This window comes from Nannobrachium achirus (assembly GCF_963921795.1).
Source record: "Nannobrachium achirus genome assembly, chromosome: 5".
NCBI lineage: Eukaryota > Metazoa > Chordata > Actinopteri > Myctophiformes > Myctophidae > Nannobrachium > Nannobrachium achirus.
The window spans coordinates 9,327,263-9,346,949 of record NC_137814.1 but is presented as its reverse complement, the minus strand read 5'-3'; the positions used below and the strand labels follow the sequence as shown (position 1 = coordinate 9,346,949).

At 45.1% G+C, this 19,687-nt stretch overlaps 1 protein-coding gene across 2 annotated transcripts in view; it reads left to right on the top strand.

The window, feature by feature from the left end:
* zfyve9a (zinc finger, FYVE domain containing 9a) overlaps positions 1–19,687 on the top strand; it is a 74,828-nt gene that overhangs the window by 29,262 nt on the left and 25,879 nt on the right. Inside the window, exons 5-10 of one of the 2 annotated variants that reach the window (XM_080727237.1) lie at positions 604–703; positions 6,729–6,905; positions 7,510–7,658; positions 10,881–10,989; positions 11,932–12,054; positions 15,114–15,269. In XM_080727237.1, the coding sequence (XP_080583363.1) occupies positions 604–703; positions 6,729–6,905; positions 7,510–7,658; positions 10,881–10,989; positions 11,932–12,054; positions 15,114–15,269 (814 nt within the window). Of the gene's footprint in view, positions 1–603; positions 704–6,728; positions 6,906–7,509; positions 7,659–10,880; positions 11,011–11,931; positions 12,055–15,113; positions 15,270–19,687 lie in introns of both variants that reach the window. The other variant, XM_080727236.1, reaches the window with a different exon arrangement.

The window sequence follows — 19,687 nt, the reverse complement described above, 5'->3', positions numbered from 1 at the left end:
TCATAATCGTGACAGCCCCACACACACACACACACACACACACACACACACACACACACACACACACACACACACACACACACACACACACACACACACACACACACACACATACACACACAAAATGGCTTGGAGCAGCAATCATCACTAACATGACAAATAGCCATTTATTTACCCAAATTAACATTATACCATATCTTATTATAACCCACCAAGCCAACACAGAGCAAGCCACCCTGTACCTGAGCGGTTTGTATTTGAGAAATAATAGTATATAACTTCCCTGCTGAGGATACTGCCCCCGCGACCCGGACCCTGACCGGAAAAGCGGAAGAAGACGAGTACGAGTAGTATATAACGCAACACGACGAGACTAGAGGTCTCGTCGTGAAAGGGCTGCAAACTTCTAGTAGTAATACAACTTGTGTGTGTGTGTGTGTGTGTGTGTGTGTGTGTGTGTGTGTGTGTGTGTGTGTGTGTGTGTGTGTGTGTGTGTGTGTGTGTGTGTGTGTGTGTGTGTGTGTGTGTGTGTGTGTGTGTGTGTGTGTGTGTGTGTGTGTGTGTGTGTGTGTGTGTGTGTGTGTGTGTGTGTGTGTGTGGCAGGTGTTCTGTGCAGCGTGCTGCAGCCTTAAGTGCAGACTGGTGTACATGGACAGGAAGGAGGCCCGGGTCTGTGTCACGTGTCATTCTGCTCTGACCAATGGTGAGTGGGTGTTTTCAGATCATGTTATCATCAATCAATTGTGTTTGTGATTGTGTTCCGGCTTTGATCAAAGGAATCAACATGGTATATATCGTCGTTGTCGGGTAGAAACCTTGTATCTCCAAGTTTCAAATGTGTATGTTCTTTCACAAAGTAAAGCCCTGCTTCATCGTACAAGGCCGTCGCCCAAAAGTAGTGAAAACAGCAGATCTACAAGCACGTAGATCGGCTGTTTTCACTAGTTTTAATCATTTTTAAAATGAAAAAATGCAAAACAAACAGTTTTGGACATACAAGGTTTTCACCCGACAACGACGATATACCTTAACTGTTCTGCTGCTGTAGACGGCGCTCACCGTCATTGAAAGGGTTAATACCATGGCGCCGTTGACGGTGAGGACTGTGAATCTTACTGTATATACAGTAAAGATATGATTACTTACTTAATGTCGCTCCGGTCCCGCCCGCATCGGTAATGGCGGCGATTTGTTTACAACGCACGTTGGGCGTGCACGCGAAGTGAAGCTCCTCAATGTTAAGTCAATGGAGAGGCCCATAAAGAAACGTCATTTAAACAAAATAGCCATTTTGAGACATTTTGCAGCAGATCTAAATGTAAACAAGGCACAAGGCAGGGCGCAGCCATCTTTCCTCTTCTTGTCCCACACTGTCATGTGACTAGATGACGTAATCGTTGCCGTCAAGTGATAATCCAAAAAAACAAAAACAACCCCCTTCCAGCCCTTCAAAATAATAGCGGCGGCCTATGGAGGAAACTGCGTGGCACCGAGGCACCAAGCAACCTTCAGATTAAGAGGCACTAATTGTGTTAAGAAACAAGCAGGTGCGCTTCCTCTGGATGCCATTCTGTTACGCCCCGGCCCCCCCGGGCGCGTTGAGCGTCGCGTCAACGTCAAAGCTGGGAACGCTCCCGTTTTAATCAATGAAGGGTGCTCCACTGCCGACGATGCCGACGCGACGCCATCTTTTTGGTGGAGCCCTAGCCTTAGGCAGTGGGTGTTCAGCTACAGAGACAACAAATTCAATTGAAGCCACCGAAGTGGAAAAAGTGGCACTCCAGAAAGATTTATTGTGAACGCTATGGCGCGTTTCGGACTTCCTCAGAGCAGTGGTGTACTTTAAGTCCCTACTTGCAATCAAAACTCACCTTTAAAGGTTTTATAGAAAAGATACCATGACATTGTTTTGTTAGTTTTTGCCAATTATTTGGGGGCCCTACTTGCAATATACCCAAGGCCCACCACTAGGCCGCGGTCCACGGGTTAACAAGCACTGGTCTATCCAGGGGCGTCACAAGGGGTAGGAAAGTGGGACTGAGTTACTAGGGCCCAAGGTGGAGGGGCCCTAGTAACTTTAGCTATTGAAAAATAGCAGATATACAAGCTCTGCGAGCTTGTAGATCTGCTATTTTTTTTAAAAGTCGTGAAAATGTGTGCAAATCTTTGAATATGTATTTTTTAATCGAACATTTGTAACTCAAATGTTGCTTCCGGGGGGGTCCCTGGAACTAAATATTTTGAGATGGGGGTCCGTGGCCAAATTCATATCATTTTGGGAGTCCTTGACATGAAAAAGTTTGAGCATCACTGACATAGAAACATAGGTTTCTTGCACACATTTTCAAAATGTTTCAAAAATAGCAGATCTACAAGCTCGCAGCGCGGCACTCGGTGCCGCGCTGTGAGCTTGTATATCTGCTATTTTTCAATAGTTAACATTCATGGGGGGCCCGCAGTGAATCCTTGTACCCAGGGCCCAGAATTTGGTGTGACGCCCCTGGGTCTATCGACTGTAAATAAGAGACATTTACAGCAGCATAATAGCAGGCATCTGATTATGATACCAGTGAAATGCCAGCAGTCCATGAGAAGAAGAAAAAAACACCACAGACATGAGCTTGAATCATTAATTCTCAAATACCTGGAACGTGCCTGAGTCACGTTAGATTTTAACCACTTTAACCATTATTTTATGCTTTAACTTTAGAAAAATAGCAGATATACAAGCTCACAGCGCGGCACCGAGTGCCGCGCTGCGAGCTTGTAGATCTGCTATTTTTTTGAAAAATCGTGAAAATGTGTGCAAATCTTTGAATATGTATTTTTTAATCGAACATTTGTAACTCAAATGTTGCTTCCGGGGGGGTCCCTGGAACTAAATATTTTGAGATGGGGGTCCGTGGCCAAATTCATATCATTTTGGGAGTCCTTGACATGAAAAAGTTTGAGCATCACTGACATAGAAACATAGGTTTCTTGCACACATTTTCAAAATGTTTCAAAAATAGCAGATCTACAAGCTCGCAGCGCGGCACTCGGTGCCGCGCTGTGAGCTTGTATATCTGCTATTTTTCAATAGTTAACATTCATGGGGGGCCCGCAGTGAATCCTTGTACCCAGGGCCCAGAATTTGGTGTGACGCCCCTGGGTCTATCGACTGTAAATAAGAGACATTTACAGCAGCATAATTAGCAGGCATCTGATTATGATACCAGTGAAATGCCAGCAGTCCATGAGAAGAAGAGAAAAACACCACAGACATGAGCTTGAGTCATTAATTCTCAAATACCTGGAACGTGCCTGAGTCACGTTAGATTTTAACCACTTTAACCATTATTTTATGCTTTAACTTTAGAAAAATAGCAGATATACAAGGCTGCGAGCTTGTAGATCTGCTATTTTTGAAAAATCGTGAAAATGAGTGCAAGTCTTTGAATATATTTGACCCGATCTTTGACCCGACTTCCAAATCCTTCTTCTAAATCATGCTGTTCTCAAACTTTTTCATGTCAAGGACCCCCAAAATTACATGTATTTGGCCATGGACCCCCATCTCAAAATATGTTGTTCCAGGGACCACCCAGAAGCAAATATTAAAGTTACAAATGTTAGCTTTTAAGTATAGATATATTCAAAGATTTGCACAAAAAAAATCATGATTTTTCAAAAATAGCAGATCTACAAGCTCGCAGCGCGGCACTCGGTGCCGCGCTGTGAGCTTGTATATCTGCTATTTTTCAATGGTTAAAGCAGTCAATAATCCTAGGCCTAAATGGGTTAATTCAAGGATACAGTGGAACGCCTGGTGCCTTCATTATGCAGCTTCATGGCTACCGGCACAAAGGACTGACCGACCGAGTCAGTCAGTCAGTCTCCCTTGCGTCAAGGGTCAGGGAATCTGCCGCCGGTGCTCATCCGTCCTGCCTTCCCCTCGTCGAGGGGGTGGGAAGAGGCAGGGACGTGCAGAGAATGTTAGAGAGGCAGGGGCTGACATTTCTAAAGGGGCCTTTTGGTGAAAATCTCGAAAATAGCAGACCTCCAAGCTCACAACGCGGTTGTGACCTTGGAGTTCACAATGAACTAGGCATAATCAAGTCAATACTGGAGATAATGTCATGGATTTCTTCACAGAGAGGGCAGTTCTTTCAACATCAGATGCTGCATTCAGGTTCAGGAGAGTTTGGACAAGGCAATTCACTTGAATGCTGCCTTTAGGTATGGCAAGAGGGGCATTTGCATTTTTTTCCCACCATAGTAAAAACTGCTTTTCTGGTCTGGAGAGGGCACTTTTTACATACGAGTAAAAGGGCAGGGCCTCAAGCCCCCTTTGATGTCTATGTGTGCACGTGCCTGGGAGGAGGGGTTCATCAGGATAGCTAACAGCCTCTTCATCATCATTCTTCCCTCCACCACCTCAAGTCCACACTGTCCAGTTCAGGCACCGTTTTATCCTTGTGTAAAAGGTGCCCTCTCCTCTCCAGACCATAAATGCAGTTTTTACTATGGTGAAAGAAATGCAAATGCCCTCTTTCCATGCCATATACCTGAAGGCAGCATTCAAGAGAATTGCCTTGTCCAAACTCTCCTGAACGTAAATGCAGCATCTCATGTTGAAAGAATTGCCCTCTCTGTGCAGAAATCCATGCCGTACATCACATCGCCAGTGTTGACTTGATTACGCTTAGTTTAGTGTGGAATGAAGCACTGAAAATAGCCGACCTCCAAGCTCACACCTGTGACGCGCTATGAGCTTGGAGGTCTGCTATTTTCGATATTTTCACCAAAAGGACCTTTTAGAAATGTCTTCCTCTGCCTCTCTAACATTCTCTACGCGTCCCTGATAAAGTTTAACTCCCGGCACTGGACCAGCCTTCTGCACCAGCTTGTTCAGTATGCTAGTGTCCCTTGTGTTGATATTACCCACCACCCCTACCTAACCCAGCAGTCCGTAATTTACACATGTGTCAAATTTAACTACATTACTTTACAAGCAGTACTTGGGAAGTTGGGACCGATAGCACCCATGGTATCAAACACGACACATGTGCTTATCTCCTTGCATGGGCCGTTCTGTCCTTGACGTCTGTTATCTCCTGGAGATCCGTGATCATAGACATGAAGCCACGCATAGGAGCGGTTAGCACCGCTCAATAACTACTAGTAAGACGCCTCAGGGCGAGGTTGCGCCAATTCTTGGCCATCTGGCCAGTGATGTATATCGGGCCAGTTACCCATATATGGAGATCCATGTACTGTATTTAGTACATCCCATTTATGCCCATACATGGAGATCCCTGTCTGAACCAGCCGCACAGATATGGGCTGTCTTCCTCCATATATTGGCATTCCCATATGAAGTCCTGTTAGATATGGGCTTAATATTGATGACATCAGGGATCTCTATATATGGGCATAAACTGGATTCTGTTAGAGTGGTTCCCATGACATCACAACATACAATCCCTTTTATGCCCATACATGGAGATCCCTATCTGAACCAGCCACACAGATATGGGCCATGTCTTGGCCATCTGGCCAGTGATTTATATTGATGACATCAGGGATCTTCATTATGGGCATAAATGGGATTCTGGGGAATACCCTTATATGGACTTTTACATAGGTGATGTCACCTGTGATATCACCTGTGATGTCACAGTGATGTGTCAGGGGAACCACAGTGTCAGGCATGACCTTCAGAGATACAAGAAACAAGAAGTTCTGGTTTTCATAGTAAACTTGCGAGTAACATAGTAAACCTACGGTCGCAATTAATGTATTAATCTTACCGTGTCCGTTTTTATAGTATTTCTCAGTTACATGAGCTGGATGATGTAACGGTAATTTGTCCTGTGCACATCTGAATGACAAAGTTAGCTTGACCTTGACCTTGAATGGAGTTTAATAGGAGAGAAATGTTCACCCATCTAAAACATAAATGGTAACCGCCAGGTTTCTGTGTCAACCGCTAAAAATAAAAGAGCAAGGGCTCCTTTCCACCGTAAGATGAAGTAAAGTAGACCACTGGTTCTCAACGTGGGGCCCGGGGACCCTTAGGGGTCCTTGGGGGGGGGGGGGGGTTCCAAGGGGTCCCCAGCCATATGATTGATACTGTAGTTAGGAACCAAATGGACACTTGTCTGTTTGTAACTCTGAGAGTGTCCGAATGGAACCAAATCAACTGGGGATCCTAGAAATTATTATCACTGCAGCAGACACGACACTCTCAGGGTTAAAGACTAGAATGGGTCCTACCAGCAATGGAAACCATGTTGTTCAGATTCAGAAGCATCTTCCATGATAAAACCTTAATGGTATCGTATATTTCACAAAAGTAAAGGTCAAAGGTCTCAATGTTTGTTGCAGTGTTAATTTTGTTGACTAAGACTAAATAATTTCAGACTAAAATGTTGTGTTATTCAAAGGACTAAGACTGAATTTGGTGCCAAAATTAACACTGTGTTAAGACTCTTAGGACTAAGACTAAACAATTTCAGAAGACTAAGACTAAAAACTAAATGTGTGTTATTCAAAAGACTAAATCAGAATTTGCTGTCAAAATGAACACTGGTGTGTTGGCTGTACTGTAGAACAGCAAGAACATCATTTAGGTTCAGAACGATAATACCAAAAATGACAACAAAATTCAGTCACGATATTTTTAGTTTTTTTGCTTTGACACCTGCACTCTTCCCCCTCTCCCCCCCCCCCCCCATGCCATGCAGTTCAATCCTGGGAGAGCCAGGTGAGCGGCTGCAACCAGAGCCCCAACCCCAACAACCCGGCGGAGTACTGCTCCACCATCCCGCCGCTGCAGCAGGCGCAGGCCTCTGGGGCGCTCAGCTCACCTCCGCCCACCGTCATGGTCCCTGTGGGGGTCCTCAAACAGCCCGGCTCCGAGGGTACGCAACCTCCACACACCGGACGCCGATGAATCCTATTACCACTTTATTTTTATGTCCGCCACCTCTTTGAAATGTATAGCCGTGATTTCCATTCTCCACCTCCTCTTGAAGTTTTTTTTTTCCCTTTTCCCCTGTTAGTTCTGCCCTTGGTTTTCCCTCTCGCTGCTCGCAGTGGGGGTTCACTTGGAGCACGATTTTACGACTGAACTGTGTTGTTTGGTGTTTTGTACTCTGGGTGGGTGTATTTGGATATGTGTGTGTGCTTGTGTGCGCTTGTTTGAGGGAGGGTTTGTTTGTTCATCATAATGTATTTACTGCAGTCTTACTGGTATTGTATTTACTGCAGTGGTTCTCAAAGTGGTTGGGGTTCCCTCGCTAAATTCATGATAGTTGGGGACCAAATGGACCGTCCATTATGGGTCTGTAACTCTGTGAGTGGACGAATGCAACCAAATGGACCCTTATTACGGGTCCATTTGGTTCCATTCGTACACTCTCAGAGTGATTGGGGTCCGTGGCCTTACTGCGTATCAAAAACCGGGGGTCCTTGAAGAAAAAAAAAAAAAAAGTTTGAGAACCACTGTTCGTCCCTCACTTCCAGGATCGCTGTCGCGTGAGCAGAGGAGGGTGTGGTTCGCCGACGGCGTCTTGCCCAACGGGGACGCGGCGGAGGAGTCCCCCAAACCTCTGAGCGACAGCCCCGTCTCGTCGCCCTCCTCCAATAAATCTGCTGGTGCCGAGTCCTCTGAGGTAGGCCTGGCCCGGCTGGCAGCATCACGAGTCACCTGCACAACATTCATTTTTACAGCTAAATGCCATTAGATTAGCTTGTTAGGACCAAGCTGTTGCTATAGGGAGGGGAGAGTCCATACAACAGCTGCCTTTGTCCAGGGCTCATGGTGAGAAGGGGTCAAGAGCCACAAAGCGCTACTAAACAAGGTTCAAAAGGAGCATTCCACATTGGCTTTGGCAGAGTTGAGGGCTGTATCCACACCAATCACTGTAACTGTTACTGCTGCTGTATATAGTTCACCACTGGTGTTGTTGTAGTTGTGGCATGGATGGCTTAGAACAATCTTTTTTGAGCAAATATAGTTAAAGTTATAGCTATGATGTAGTGCTTGGTGTGGTGGATGGCCCTGCAGCGATAGCACTTGACCTAAATGCTGAACGCTCAAATATGGAATACACAGACAATCAACTTCTACAATATCTACAATCCCTACGTTTTATGTTTCTCCCCACCATACAATATATATACGGAGCCGCGTCTAGAGTTCAGTCCGGTTCGCCATTCGCTTCAAGATAGCGTAATCGACGTTGTCACCTTGTAGCTTAGTTGTCGCACCCGACACTATGGTCTTAACCAGTAGTTCTCAACCAGTGGTCCGGGGACAACCAGTGGTCACAATTACAGGATGTAGAATAATTTTTCATTTTTGATTGACCTGTTGTCTCTCCTAAGACACCACATGAATACAGCATGGAATTGTGGAAAATCCTATCCCACGATAACAAAATATTCTACATTTTGGGTTTGAGAGGATAAATCTCATCAAATGATGGTCTGTGGCTGAAATGGCGAATAAATAATGTGCCTTGCTATGAAAACCACTGGTCTAAAACCTTCTCAGTGGAAGAGCAGGGAGAGACCGCTTACAGTAAGTGTCTGTGACTGAGTAAATGAAGCCAACTGCTTCAATTTCGAAACATTTTACAGCGTAGATTAGGGCTCCAGAGATAAAAAAAAAATCAAATGGGGCTCCATGGCCTAATGCTCATCAAACAGACGGTCCCAAAAAGTTGGTCATCGCTGGCATTAACATACTCTACCATACACAATTGGTTAAATCCCAGATTTGAAGCTTTTAAAGTTGTGCTTTTACAGAACAAAGCAATGCCTGTGGCTGTTTAATGCAGGAGCACAGTGCGTTCTGGATGCATAATGAAAACGGTTGGGACTTCATGGACAGTTGAACGGATTGATTGTCACAGATTAGACATGTTAAAATGTTCTTCATCTGTGCTGCTACCATGCTAGTCACACGGCCTGCATTTCCAGCATGTTGCTATGACGTCTGCAGGGGCGTCACAAGGGGTAGGAAAGTGGGACTGAGTTACTAGGGCCCAAGGTGGTGGGGGGGCATTAATTATTTTATACTTTAGCTATTGAAAAATAGCAGATATACAAGCTCACAGCGCGGCACCGAGTGCCGCGCTGCAAGCTTGTAGATCTGCTATTTTTGAAAAGTCGTGAAAATGTGTGCAAATCTTTGAATATATGTATTTGTTAAGCGAACATTTGTAACTCAAATTCTGCTTCTGGGGGGTCCCTGGAACTCAATATTTTGAGATGGGGTTCCGTGGCCAAATACATACCATTTGGGGGTCCTTCACATGAAAGGGTTTGAGCTCCACTGACATAGAAACATAGGTTTTTCAAAAAACAAATATTCAAAGATTTTCATGATTTTTTCAAAAATAGCAGATCTACAAGCTCGCAGCGCGGCACTCGGTGCCGCGCTGTGAGCTTGTATATCTGCTATTTTTCAATAGTTAAAGCACAGGGGGGCCCACAGTGAATCCTTGTACCCAGGGCCCAGAATTTGGTGTGACGCCCCTGGACGTCTGGCATTCCCCCATGACGACCATCACGACAGTCACGCTGTTGCAAGGTCAGCAGTACAAGTAGACCGTTTCACCAAAGGTTCCTGTTGTTGACTGTTTATAAAGTTAAGCGCGGCGTGCTTAGTAACAAGCAAGTGCTCACTTCTGTTTTAACTGGTTCCTTTTACTTACATTTTCATTGTTTCACCTAATTTATTAGTTATGCCAATATGGTGAGGAGTTTCAACGGGAGGTTGTAGCCCAGGGTTCCCCAATAGGCGGCCCGCGGGCCATTTGCGGCCCGCGAGGGGCTACTGTCTGGCCCCCACCAACCCCAGTAAGAATGGTGGTATAAGAGCAGCAACAACACTAGTATATCGTCGTTGTCAGATGGAAACCTCGTATCTCCAAATGTGTACGTTCTTTCTACAAGCACACAACGCCTCGCACCGCGAGGTGTTGTGTGCTTGTAGATCTGCTGTTTTCACTAGTTTAAATCATTTTTAAAATGATAAATGCAAAACGAACGGTTTTGGACATACAAGATTTTCACCCGACGACGACGATATCTGAACTGTCGCTGGAGTAGCATCGTCCCCTGCAATGCTGTGGCCCTCGGCTTGGTACCCTAGATGTCTAGGGTATGATTCGGCCCTTGGGGAAAACTAATTGGGGAACCCTGGTGTAGCACATGCCTCTCAGTTCCGCTCCCTGCTGAACTGGCAGAGACCACCCTCCCATGCTGGCTTCCCACCCTCCCAACACAGCCACTTGTATTCTTTGGAGCACCCGGGCCAAGCCGTAGGCACCGTGGACAATTGGCACCCCATACTACTCCTTCTAAATCAGGATCATGCCAAGTACCCCCAAATGATATGATGTATAGTATATGGCCATAGACCCCCATTTGAAAATGTTTTGTAATTGGTACCCCCCAGAAGAGATGATTTGTGTTAAAAATTACAAATTATGCTAAACACTTTCCAGATTCAAATGTTCCGCATATTGTATACAAGCTCACAGCATCACTTCGTGCTGCGCTGTGAGCTTGTTTATCTGCTATTTTTGAATAGCCAACGCAAAAATCGTCATTACAATTAATATTTTAGTCGATCAGGTGATGACACCAGAAAGTCATCAGTCCATATTTCGAAACTGCGGCTGGCTCCGTCCTGCAGCTGGTTCCGTCCTCGAATCAATGAAGTTAAAACCGCTTTCCAAACAAAAGGTCTTGTGGGTTTACGCGCCCTCAGGTGGTGTGGCGGTTTAGCCTCAGATAGGTGGTTGATCTCCATTCAGAACAAAGCGTCTGTATTTGTGACCTCTTCCTCTCTCTTCCTCCACTCATCCCTCCCCTCCCGACAGGCGGCCCACGCCCCCGCCCCCCCGGTGGGCAGCCCCGTGGGCAGCTCCCTCAGTCTGATACCGGAGGACGGACTCCCTCCCATCCTCATCTCCACCGGAGTCAAAGGAGGTATGGGAGGCCACATCACAGGTGCTTGCCTTCATCCTCACCATTCCGCTGCCTCCTCATTGCACCCTGAGCTGCGTTGGTTTTCGGCACCCATTCGGTGGCGTGGTGTATGTACAGTGTGGGTGTGTGTCGTTTGTACCTGCCTTTGTTGTGCCACCACGGCTCTCATGTTCACTGCCACTGCCACTCATTGCCGACGGTATTGGGGGTGGGATGATGTATGTTTACACACAGAGAGGACCCATGGATCCTAAATGGGGCTTTGCTTGTAACTGTTGGCCTAAGCACAGGGGAAAGGTAGGACTCTGCATAGCCAAAGCACAGGGGAAAGGTAGGACTCTGCATAGCCAGACGATCTGAGATCTCCGCCCGCCGAGATGTCCGGTGACTTCTAAATTCAACATAGGGGCCAGGACAACTGGGTGGAAACAAACCGTCATAACGTTAAAGTGTATGTGAGGGTATACGCACATTTCCAAAGTGACAGTTAATACCTCTAAAATGACATATGAAACATTGGCCAAATTGTCAAATATTAGAGGCAGAAATTGTGAAGATAGCCGATCTAACTCGCAACGATCTAACTTGTGAGCATGTAGATCGGCTATTTTCACAATAGAACTGTGTTATACAAAATGTAATGCATCAACTCAGTGCTCGTCAGGGTCGGGGGTCCCCAGTTAAAATATGAATATTTTGGGGGGTCTGTTCTAGGCCGTACATTAAAATCTAGAAGTCCCCACACATCTTAGGTAGGCTACGTGTCAGATCTCCGATCGTCTGGCCACGCGAGACTAAGGGAAATGTATCTCGGTGCCACAACGGCTCATTGTGTTTTTTCTGACTTTGGAACACCCTTCTGCCCCTCTCCTTTCATCCAAATCTCTCCTCTTTCCTGTTCTGACGTAACCCTGACTCCTTCCCGCGGTTGCTGCGCTCCAGACTACGCGGTGGAGGAGAGACCGTCTGAGATCGTCCTCATGCAGCAGCTGGAGGAGGGAGGCCCCGACCCTCTGGTGTTCGTCCTCAACGCCAACCTACTGGCCATGGTGAAGCTGGTGAATTGTGAGTTAAACCCCCGTCTACTGATTTATTATGAACCACCTTAACCCATTTAGAACGGTTACATATTATTGTGTATCATTATTTTGTGCTTTAAGTATTGAAAAATAGCAGATTATACAAGCTCACAGCTCGGCACCGAGTGCCGCGCTGCGAGCTTGTAGATCTGCTATTTTTGAAAAATTGTGAAGATTGTATAAGTGTCTTTTGAATCCTTCTAAGGTTTTTTGAAAAACATATGTTTCTATGTCAGCAATCTGGCCAGCCATCGTCAAAGGTCCTTTTCACTTAACTGGAGCTCAGTTAGTCTGTTCTTGAGAGACTACTATGTCAGTGGTTCTCAAACCTTTTCATCTGTAGGACCCCCAAACTGATATTTATTTGGCCACGGACCCCCATGTCAAAATATCTAGTTCCAGGGACCACCCAGAAGCAAAATTTGAGTTACAAACGTTTGCTTTAAAAATACATACATTCAAAGATTTGCACACATTTTCACGACTTTTTCAAAAATAGCAGATCTACAAGCTCGCAGCGCGGCACTCGCTGCCGTGCTGTGAGCTTGTATATCTGCTTTTTTTCAATTGTTAAAGCATTCAATAATTCTAGGCTTAAATGGGTTAAAAGGATCCCTGGCTTAATACTTAACTAGTCCTTACCCGTTCAAAGATATGAGCTCCGAAATGATGTGCAGTGTGTGGGTTATGGGATGTGCACTGTGCACACGGTATATGAGGGATGGAAAGTAACTTTAACTGGTTCTTGCATGATAATATGTAGGAGCATCAATGTAAGAAATACCCGTTTCGTTTAATGGCTATGTGTGTGTGTGTGTGTGTGTGTGTGTGTGTGTGTGTGTGTGTGTGTGTGTGTGTGCAGCGGTTTGGACCGTGAGACCATCCGCAGAGTAGTCTGTGTTTCTTTTTGAGAGGGTCGGTCTGCCTGAAAAACGCGTTTTGGAACGAAACGGTTACGTTTTGCGCGTTTGTGACGCCCTCTACGGGTGGAATTGGAAATGCTTCTGGGGATTCGTTGAGTAAGCCACCCGCAACCTGTGGCAGAAATTCAGTGTTGACTCGACGTTTTGTTTGTGATTTATGGCTATTGTTTGCAAAACGGGCCCCTCCCGCTAACTTTGGAAGCCCGTTACGAACGAACGGTATGGACTATCAAAATATCCCTTGACTATGTTCATTGCATGGGTTCAGAGATCATGTGTACCCATTTTCGTGACATTTGAAGAAAATATGTAGGAAAAGGAGCAAAAAGTGTGTTTTGGAGAAAATTCAAAATGGCGGAAAATCTATCCTGACGCAAATGGGCGGGGCCTATATGGGGAGATGCGTATTGACCCAAGGAATCCAGGGAAAAAAGAATTTTAATTTTTCGACCTACGGTTCAAGAGTTACAAGGCAAGTAGGCCGTTATAGCGCCACCATGAGGCAGAGTGGAAATGCTTTTGGGGATTCGTTGAGTATGCCACCCGCGACCCTTGGTTAAAATTCAGTGTTGACTCGACAATTTGTTTGTGCTTTACGGCTATTGTTTGCGGTCCCATCCTGCTAATAACTTTGGAAGCCCGTTACGAACGAACGGTACAGACTATCGACATATCCCTTGAGTATATTCATTGCATGGGTTCATAGATCATGTATACCGCTTTTTGCGACATTTGAAGAAAATATGTAGGAAAAGGAGCAAAAAGTGTGTTTTGGAGAAAATTCAAGATGGCGGAAAATCTAGCCTGGCGCAAATGGGCGTGGCCTATATCGGGAGATGCGTCTCGACCCACGGAATCCAGGGAAAAAATAATTTTAATTTTCCGACCTACGGTTCAAGAGTTACAGGCCGAAACGTAAAGTGGACTGTTATAGCGCCACCATGAGGCCAACTGACAAAGTTATTTTTTATTTAATCCTTGATATCATTATAAATCTCCTCTCAGAGTTTTGTAACTGTAGCCCCTATGGTTTGCGAGAAAAAAAATATTGAATGTGAGTTTTTGCGATTCCCATTATAAGTCAATGGGAAAAATTTATTCACTAATAAATTAATATCAATTAAACGATTTGTGAAAGTGAAAAAAGGGCTTCACAGTTGTGTCAGGTGTGTTCATATGCTAATGGTGATGCGATTTCAGATCAATTGCTCCAGCCACTGAGGAGAAACGCTGTGACAGACAGACAGACAGACACTCAGACACTCAGACACTCAGACAGACATTCGCTAAATTATATGTTAGATAATTGCCCTCTGTAACTTAAGTGTTACATTTCTTTCATGAATAGTTCATCTTTCTTCTCAAGGGGGACAACGCCTTCGCAATTAGTTTGATGTCATTTGTCCACGTGTGGTCCTAAGCCCTAAGAAACGTCGTTGGCATGTCTTCTTCTTTCGTGTATCGTCGTCCTTGATGATTGGTTGGCGACATTTTATTTCACAAGATGTCTTGTTACTTAGGTGGAGGCCGTGAGGTGGCTGTCGTCTTCTCCCCCTTGCATGTCTAAATAAAACAAAACGTATACTTCCTATGGTTAAAACAATATTTTAAATTCATTTGTATTAGCACATTCATTCCATACATTCCATAGGAATGGACCACACTTGCGACGGGCGTTGTCGCCCTTGAGTAAAAGATGAACTATTTCTAATAGAAAGAATAACATATTTAAGGTGTTTTTAATTCAACATTTTAGTTATAGAGGGCAATTATAATGTATTAAGACATATTTGCCTTATTAGCCAGGGATTCTTTCAACCCATAAGGCCTGAGGCCGATTCGACAAATGACTTCTAAATCCTGTTTTCTGAAAAACGTTTCTATATCAGTGGTGCTCGATAAAAATATACATAGCAGATCAACAAGCTCAAGTGACGCCTAAGTGATTTATACTTAGTTGTGTGCCAGTGTCTCGTGCCGAAAATAGCCGATCTACGAGCGCCCGGCGAGTCACAGGGCTCATAGCTCGGCCGTGTTTTGCGTGCGACGCCGCAGGCGTTATTCAACGTGGCGCCACTGGCGCTATACTGTAGTTTTCTGACGGCTCCTCCTCGTCCCACAGATGTGAACAGGAAGTGTTGGTACGCCACCACTAAGGGCATGCACGCAGTGGGCCAGGCGGAGGTGGTGATCCTGCTGCAGTGTTTGCCTGACGAGAAGACCATCCCCAAGGACATCTTCACCCACTTCGTGCACCTCTACCAGGAGGCCCTCGCCGGTAAAGCACAACACCCCCACCTCCAGGGTCAAACTGCTTAAAGCATTAACCCCATTAAGACCTGGAAAAATACCCAAATGTCTTCTGAATCATAATGGTTTTCTGAAAAAAATGTTTGTTTCTTTAGCTGAGGTGCTCAAGGTTTTTAATGTCAAGGACCCCTAGAATTATATGTATTTGACCTGCAGAACCCCATCTCAAATGTTGTTCTAGGGACGCCCCTCAAGCAAAGATTTGAGTTAAAAAAGTTTGCTTTAAAAGTTTGCTTTAAAAGAATATATTTCAAAGATTTGCACACATTTTCAAGTTTTTTCAAAAATAGCAGATCTATATCTGCTATTTTTGAACAGCTAAAGTATAAGAAACATAATGGTTAAAGATGCATTCCCGGTCTTAATGGGTTTAAACCGGAAAGCATCTGTGACATTTTTGATTTTAGCTACACAATAGCAACATACTTTTTCAGAAATTTCTTGGGATTTGGAACAGTGGTTTAGAATAGTGGTTCTCAAAAATAGCATATCGTCACTGTCTGGCAAAAACCTCTTAACTCCATTTTTGAGGTTTTAGATTGTTTGGCATAAATCAGGGCTATTGAACACATCTGAGTGTTGGTTAAAATAATATTGAACCAATGGAAAGTAGTAAGTGCTTGGGACAAATCCTCCTAACTCCACACTTTCTGCCAAACCAGCTAACTCCAACCAATTGGCCCTCTCTTTTTTTTCACAAATATGTGCTATTGAACACCCTTTACGCCTGTGTGTTGGTTAAAATAATATTGAACCAATGAAAAGTAGTAAAAAGCCCTTCGGTCAAAACCTCCTAACTCCACTTGAGCTCATTTTCCCGAAAATGAACATTTTGGAGTTAGGAGGTTTCGGCGCGAAAGCAGAGATATACAAGTAAGTAGTGCATAGTAAGTAAGTTGGCCGATTCTACATATGCCTACTAAAACAGTAGTTCTCTCACACTTTTTTCGGGTATGTAAAAAAAGCGTGATTTCATGCGCTAATGAACTAGTCTGCTCCGTTGTACAGCAGATGAAATAATCGAGGGAGGAGGAGGCAAACTCGAATTGTCATCACATAAATTCTTTCCCCCAGTTGTCGTTGTCGCACGCCAAGGACCGCCGAGGACCGACGTCAGGATTTACAGTATGCACAACTATATACCGTCCAGGGTCGAACACATAACTCTAGTACCTGTACTGTACTTCTCAGTGGTCAGCAGTTTGCACTGAGCAGGTGTGAATGTTTCACACTTAAGCCCTGCAGCAGGGGTCTTCAACGTTTTTCAGTCCAAGGACCCCTTAGCCGAGAGAGATGAAGCAGGGACCCCCACTGTATAAAATTGTATTGCAAATTAAATGTTTTCATAGATTTCATAGACCTCACTGTCAGTGTGTAGCGTTGTATTGTATCGTAGTAACTCTGAGGACCCCCTAGGGGTCCCGGACCCCCTGTTGAAGCTCTACAGTATTTTAAACTTGGTCAGACGACGTTGTCGGGTGGCGAATATAGCAGACCTACAAGCTCGTAACGCGTCGTGCTATGAGCTTTTGGATCGGATATTTTTGTATGCCTTTAGTTTTAATGTTCACCTATTGTAATAAGCCTTATTCACAGCCCGCCCACTCAGCGAATTTCTCAGCATCCCCCGGGTGCTGAGCTGACATCAATTTAGAAGGGGAAACTATAACAGAAATAGCTGGACTTAAAGCCAACAAATCATTATTTCGAACGGTAAAGTAAATTATAATGCTTTGTGCCTTTTACTATCTTGTGTTCTTGATCATGCTAGCCGTATTTTATACTTTACTATTCGGAAATTGCATTACATTTGCGATTTCTGTGTTAACTCTATAGGCTATAGTAGGATTTTCCCCTTCAAAATGTGACTTCAGCACACGGGGGATGCTGAGTGGGCGGGCCGTGAATAAGGCTAATATGCCCAAAATAGGGACATGTTTTTTGAGCGGTGGAGCCGCTCCTCTGAGTGGGTATGTCACTCTGTATGTGGCTGGCTATGTCTCTCTCGGTCGTCCTCAGACGAGCTTCCATCGGATTCTCCAATCTTTCCGGTTCTCCATACACCCGGCCAGCTCCGAAGAGCTTTCAGCTCCCGCATCCTTCTTCAGGATGTCCACATACGTTAACGCGGTACGTCCTCACGATCGATGCCCACGCGTTGGTTCCCACAGGATCAGCCTGCTGGCCGGGAGCTCCCGATGTCTGTGGCAGTGGCCGGCCAGCTTCATCCTCCTGGCTGCTACCTTCTTGCTGATGCTGAGCCTCGGCAGTTGCCTGTACAGGTCCTTGTTGGTAATGTGGGTGTTCTGGTCCACATTCAGAACAGCTCGTAGCATTCTGGTGTAGCACCCATCCAGGGACTTCTGCAGGGTGGTTGTCAGGGTCCAGCTTTCGCAGCCATACAGGAGGACAGACTCCACAGTTTGATTGATTGATTGATTGATTGAAGACTTTATTAGAAGTTTGCATAGGAAAAGGTACAGTTTCATGACGGTACAGTTCACTGGTACAAGGTCTACTAAAAGGAGATCCATGAAAAGACTAAGCTTATTTCCACTGGAAACCATTGAAGTATCTCATATAACATTGAATGACAGACAAATAGTGGAATAGGCTCGGCTTTATGTGTCGGGGGAGATTCGAGCACCACACTCTTGACATGCCGTTCAGGGCCCTCCACGCTAGTGCCTTCCTGACCTTAAGGTCCATGGCAATACCTCTGCTGACCACACACACACACACACACACACACACACACACACACACACACACACACACACACACACACACACACACACATGTTAAGGGAGGGGCGCTGTTGAGCAGGCCAGGCACACTCGCATACACACGTACACACACACACACACACGGTTTTGCGCTTCACCGTCAGGCTGTATCAGAGCCTATATTTGGTCTGCGCCTTAACATACTGGGGCCATCTGCACCCCTGAAAATGGTTTTAAATGGATATCACACTAAATAATCGTGTCTGTGTGTTTAAAAAAAAAAACGAATCTAAAAAAAGAAAGGGATACAGAGCTCCACCAGGAGGCCCACTATACTATACTGTACGGTAGAAGGAGATCACCTCCAGCGTGGTGTCCCCTCATGGGGACAATAGCAGCTCATTAGCGGTTCACTGCATGCCGAGGTCCTCAGGTGAGGTCCATCTGTCACAGCGAGCCGCTGCTGCCCGAGTTAAAATATAAGCCACAACCCCAGTATACTACTGACGTAATGTCCCAGCTCTGGATGATGGAGGTCCGTGGAGACGGCCGGCCGGCCGGCTGGCACGCTGCCTCCCTCCCCCCACCCCCTCGTCCGCTCTGGTTTAGGAAACCAGGTTAGCGTGGCACCGCCACTGAGCCCAGTAGCTGGCCTCCACGGGAATACAACGAAATAAAATGTGGTCCAAACATTAGTGTCACCTTGTAATGATGTGAGAATTTTCTTTTTCTTTTTGAAAGAGAGAAAGGGAGAAAGAAAACGTTTTTTTTGTTTTTGTTTTTTTTGTTATAAAGTTAAACCTCTATATTGTGATAGTAAACAATGATTACACATTTTATACATTTGAAAACTTGTGAAATGTACTTTTGGTACTTTAAGTGCATTTTGATAACGATACTTTTGTACTTTCACTTAATTTCTTATTCCAGACTTTTACTTAGAGCAGGGGTTTTCAAAGTGGGTGACGGGGCACCCAGGGGTGCCGCGAGATAATTTGATAATATTTGGAATTCATCAATATCACTAAATCAATAAAACTGACCTGATTTGCACTGTACTTGATGAGTTCTTTTTCCATCTACGACAACTCTCTTCAACAAAAATAGCAGATCTACAAGCTCACAACGCGTCACGTTGTGACGCGTTGTGAGCTTGTACATCTTCTATTTTTGGTGAACCTTCCCCCCAGAATAGGCATGCTGGGGTTCAAGTGGTTAAACGTCAAGTACAACGTTATTTTCAGTCAGTTCTGATGGAAATGAACATTTCTCCAAAAGAATGTAAGATTCTTAAAATTAACAGTGTAACTCAGGGGTGCCGTGGATGAAAAAGTTATTTACAGGGGTGCCCTGAGTCAAAAAAGTTTGAAAATCCCTGACTTAGAGTATTGCTATTGCTATATTGTAATATTCATACTTTTACTTAAGTAGTACATTTGAGTACTGTTCCCACCACCGCTTTTGACGGCTCTCTTTACCTCCCCCTGGGGGCTCGTTCTGGTGGTTAAACATATTCACAGCTCGCCTGCAAACTCGGGGCTCCGCAGCGGAAGGAAGTAAAGGAAGGTCTGCTGTCGTTTCAGATCTACGTAACGTGGCTGTCGCTCGCTTTGGTTCCGCACGGAGTCCTCGCCTCGCCGTTTGCTAGTGTTGCTGTTTT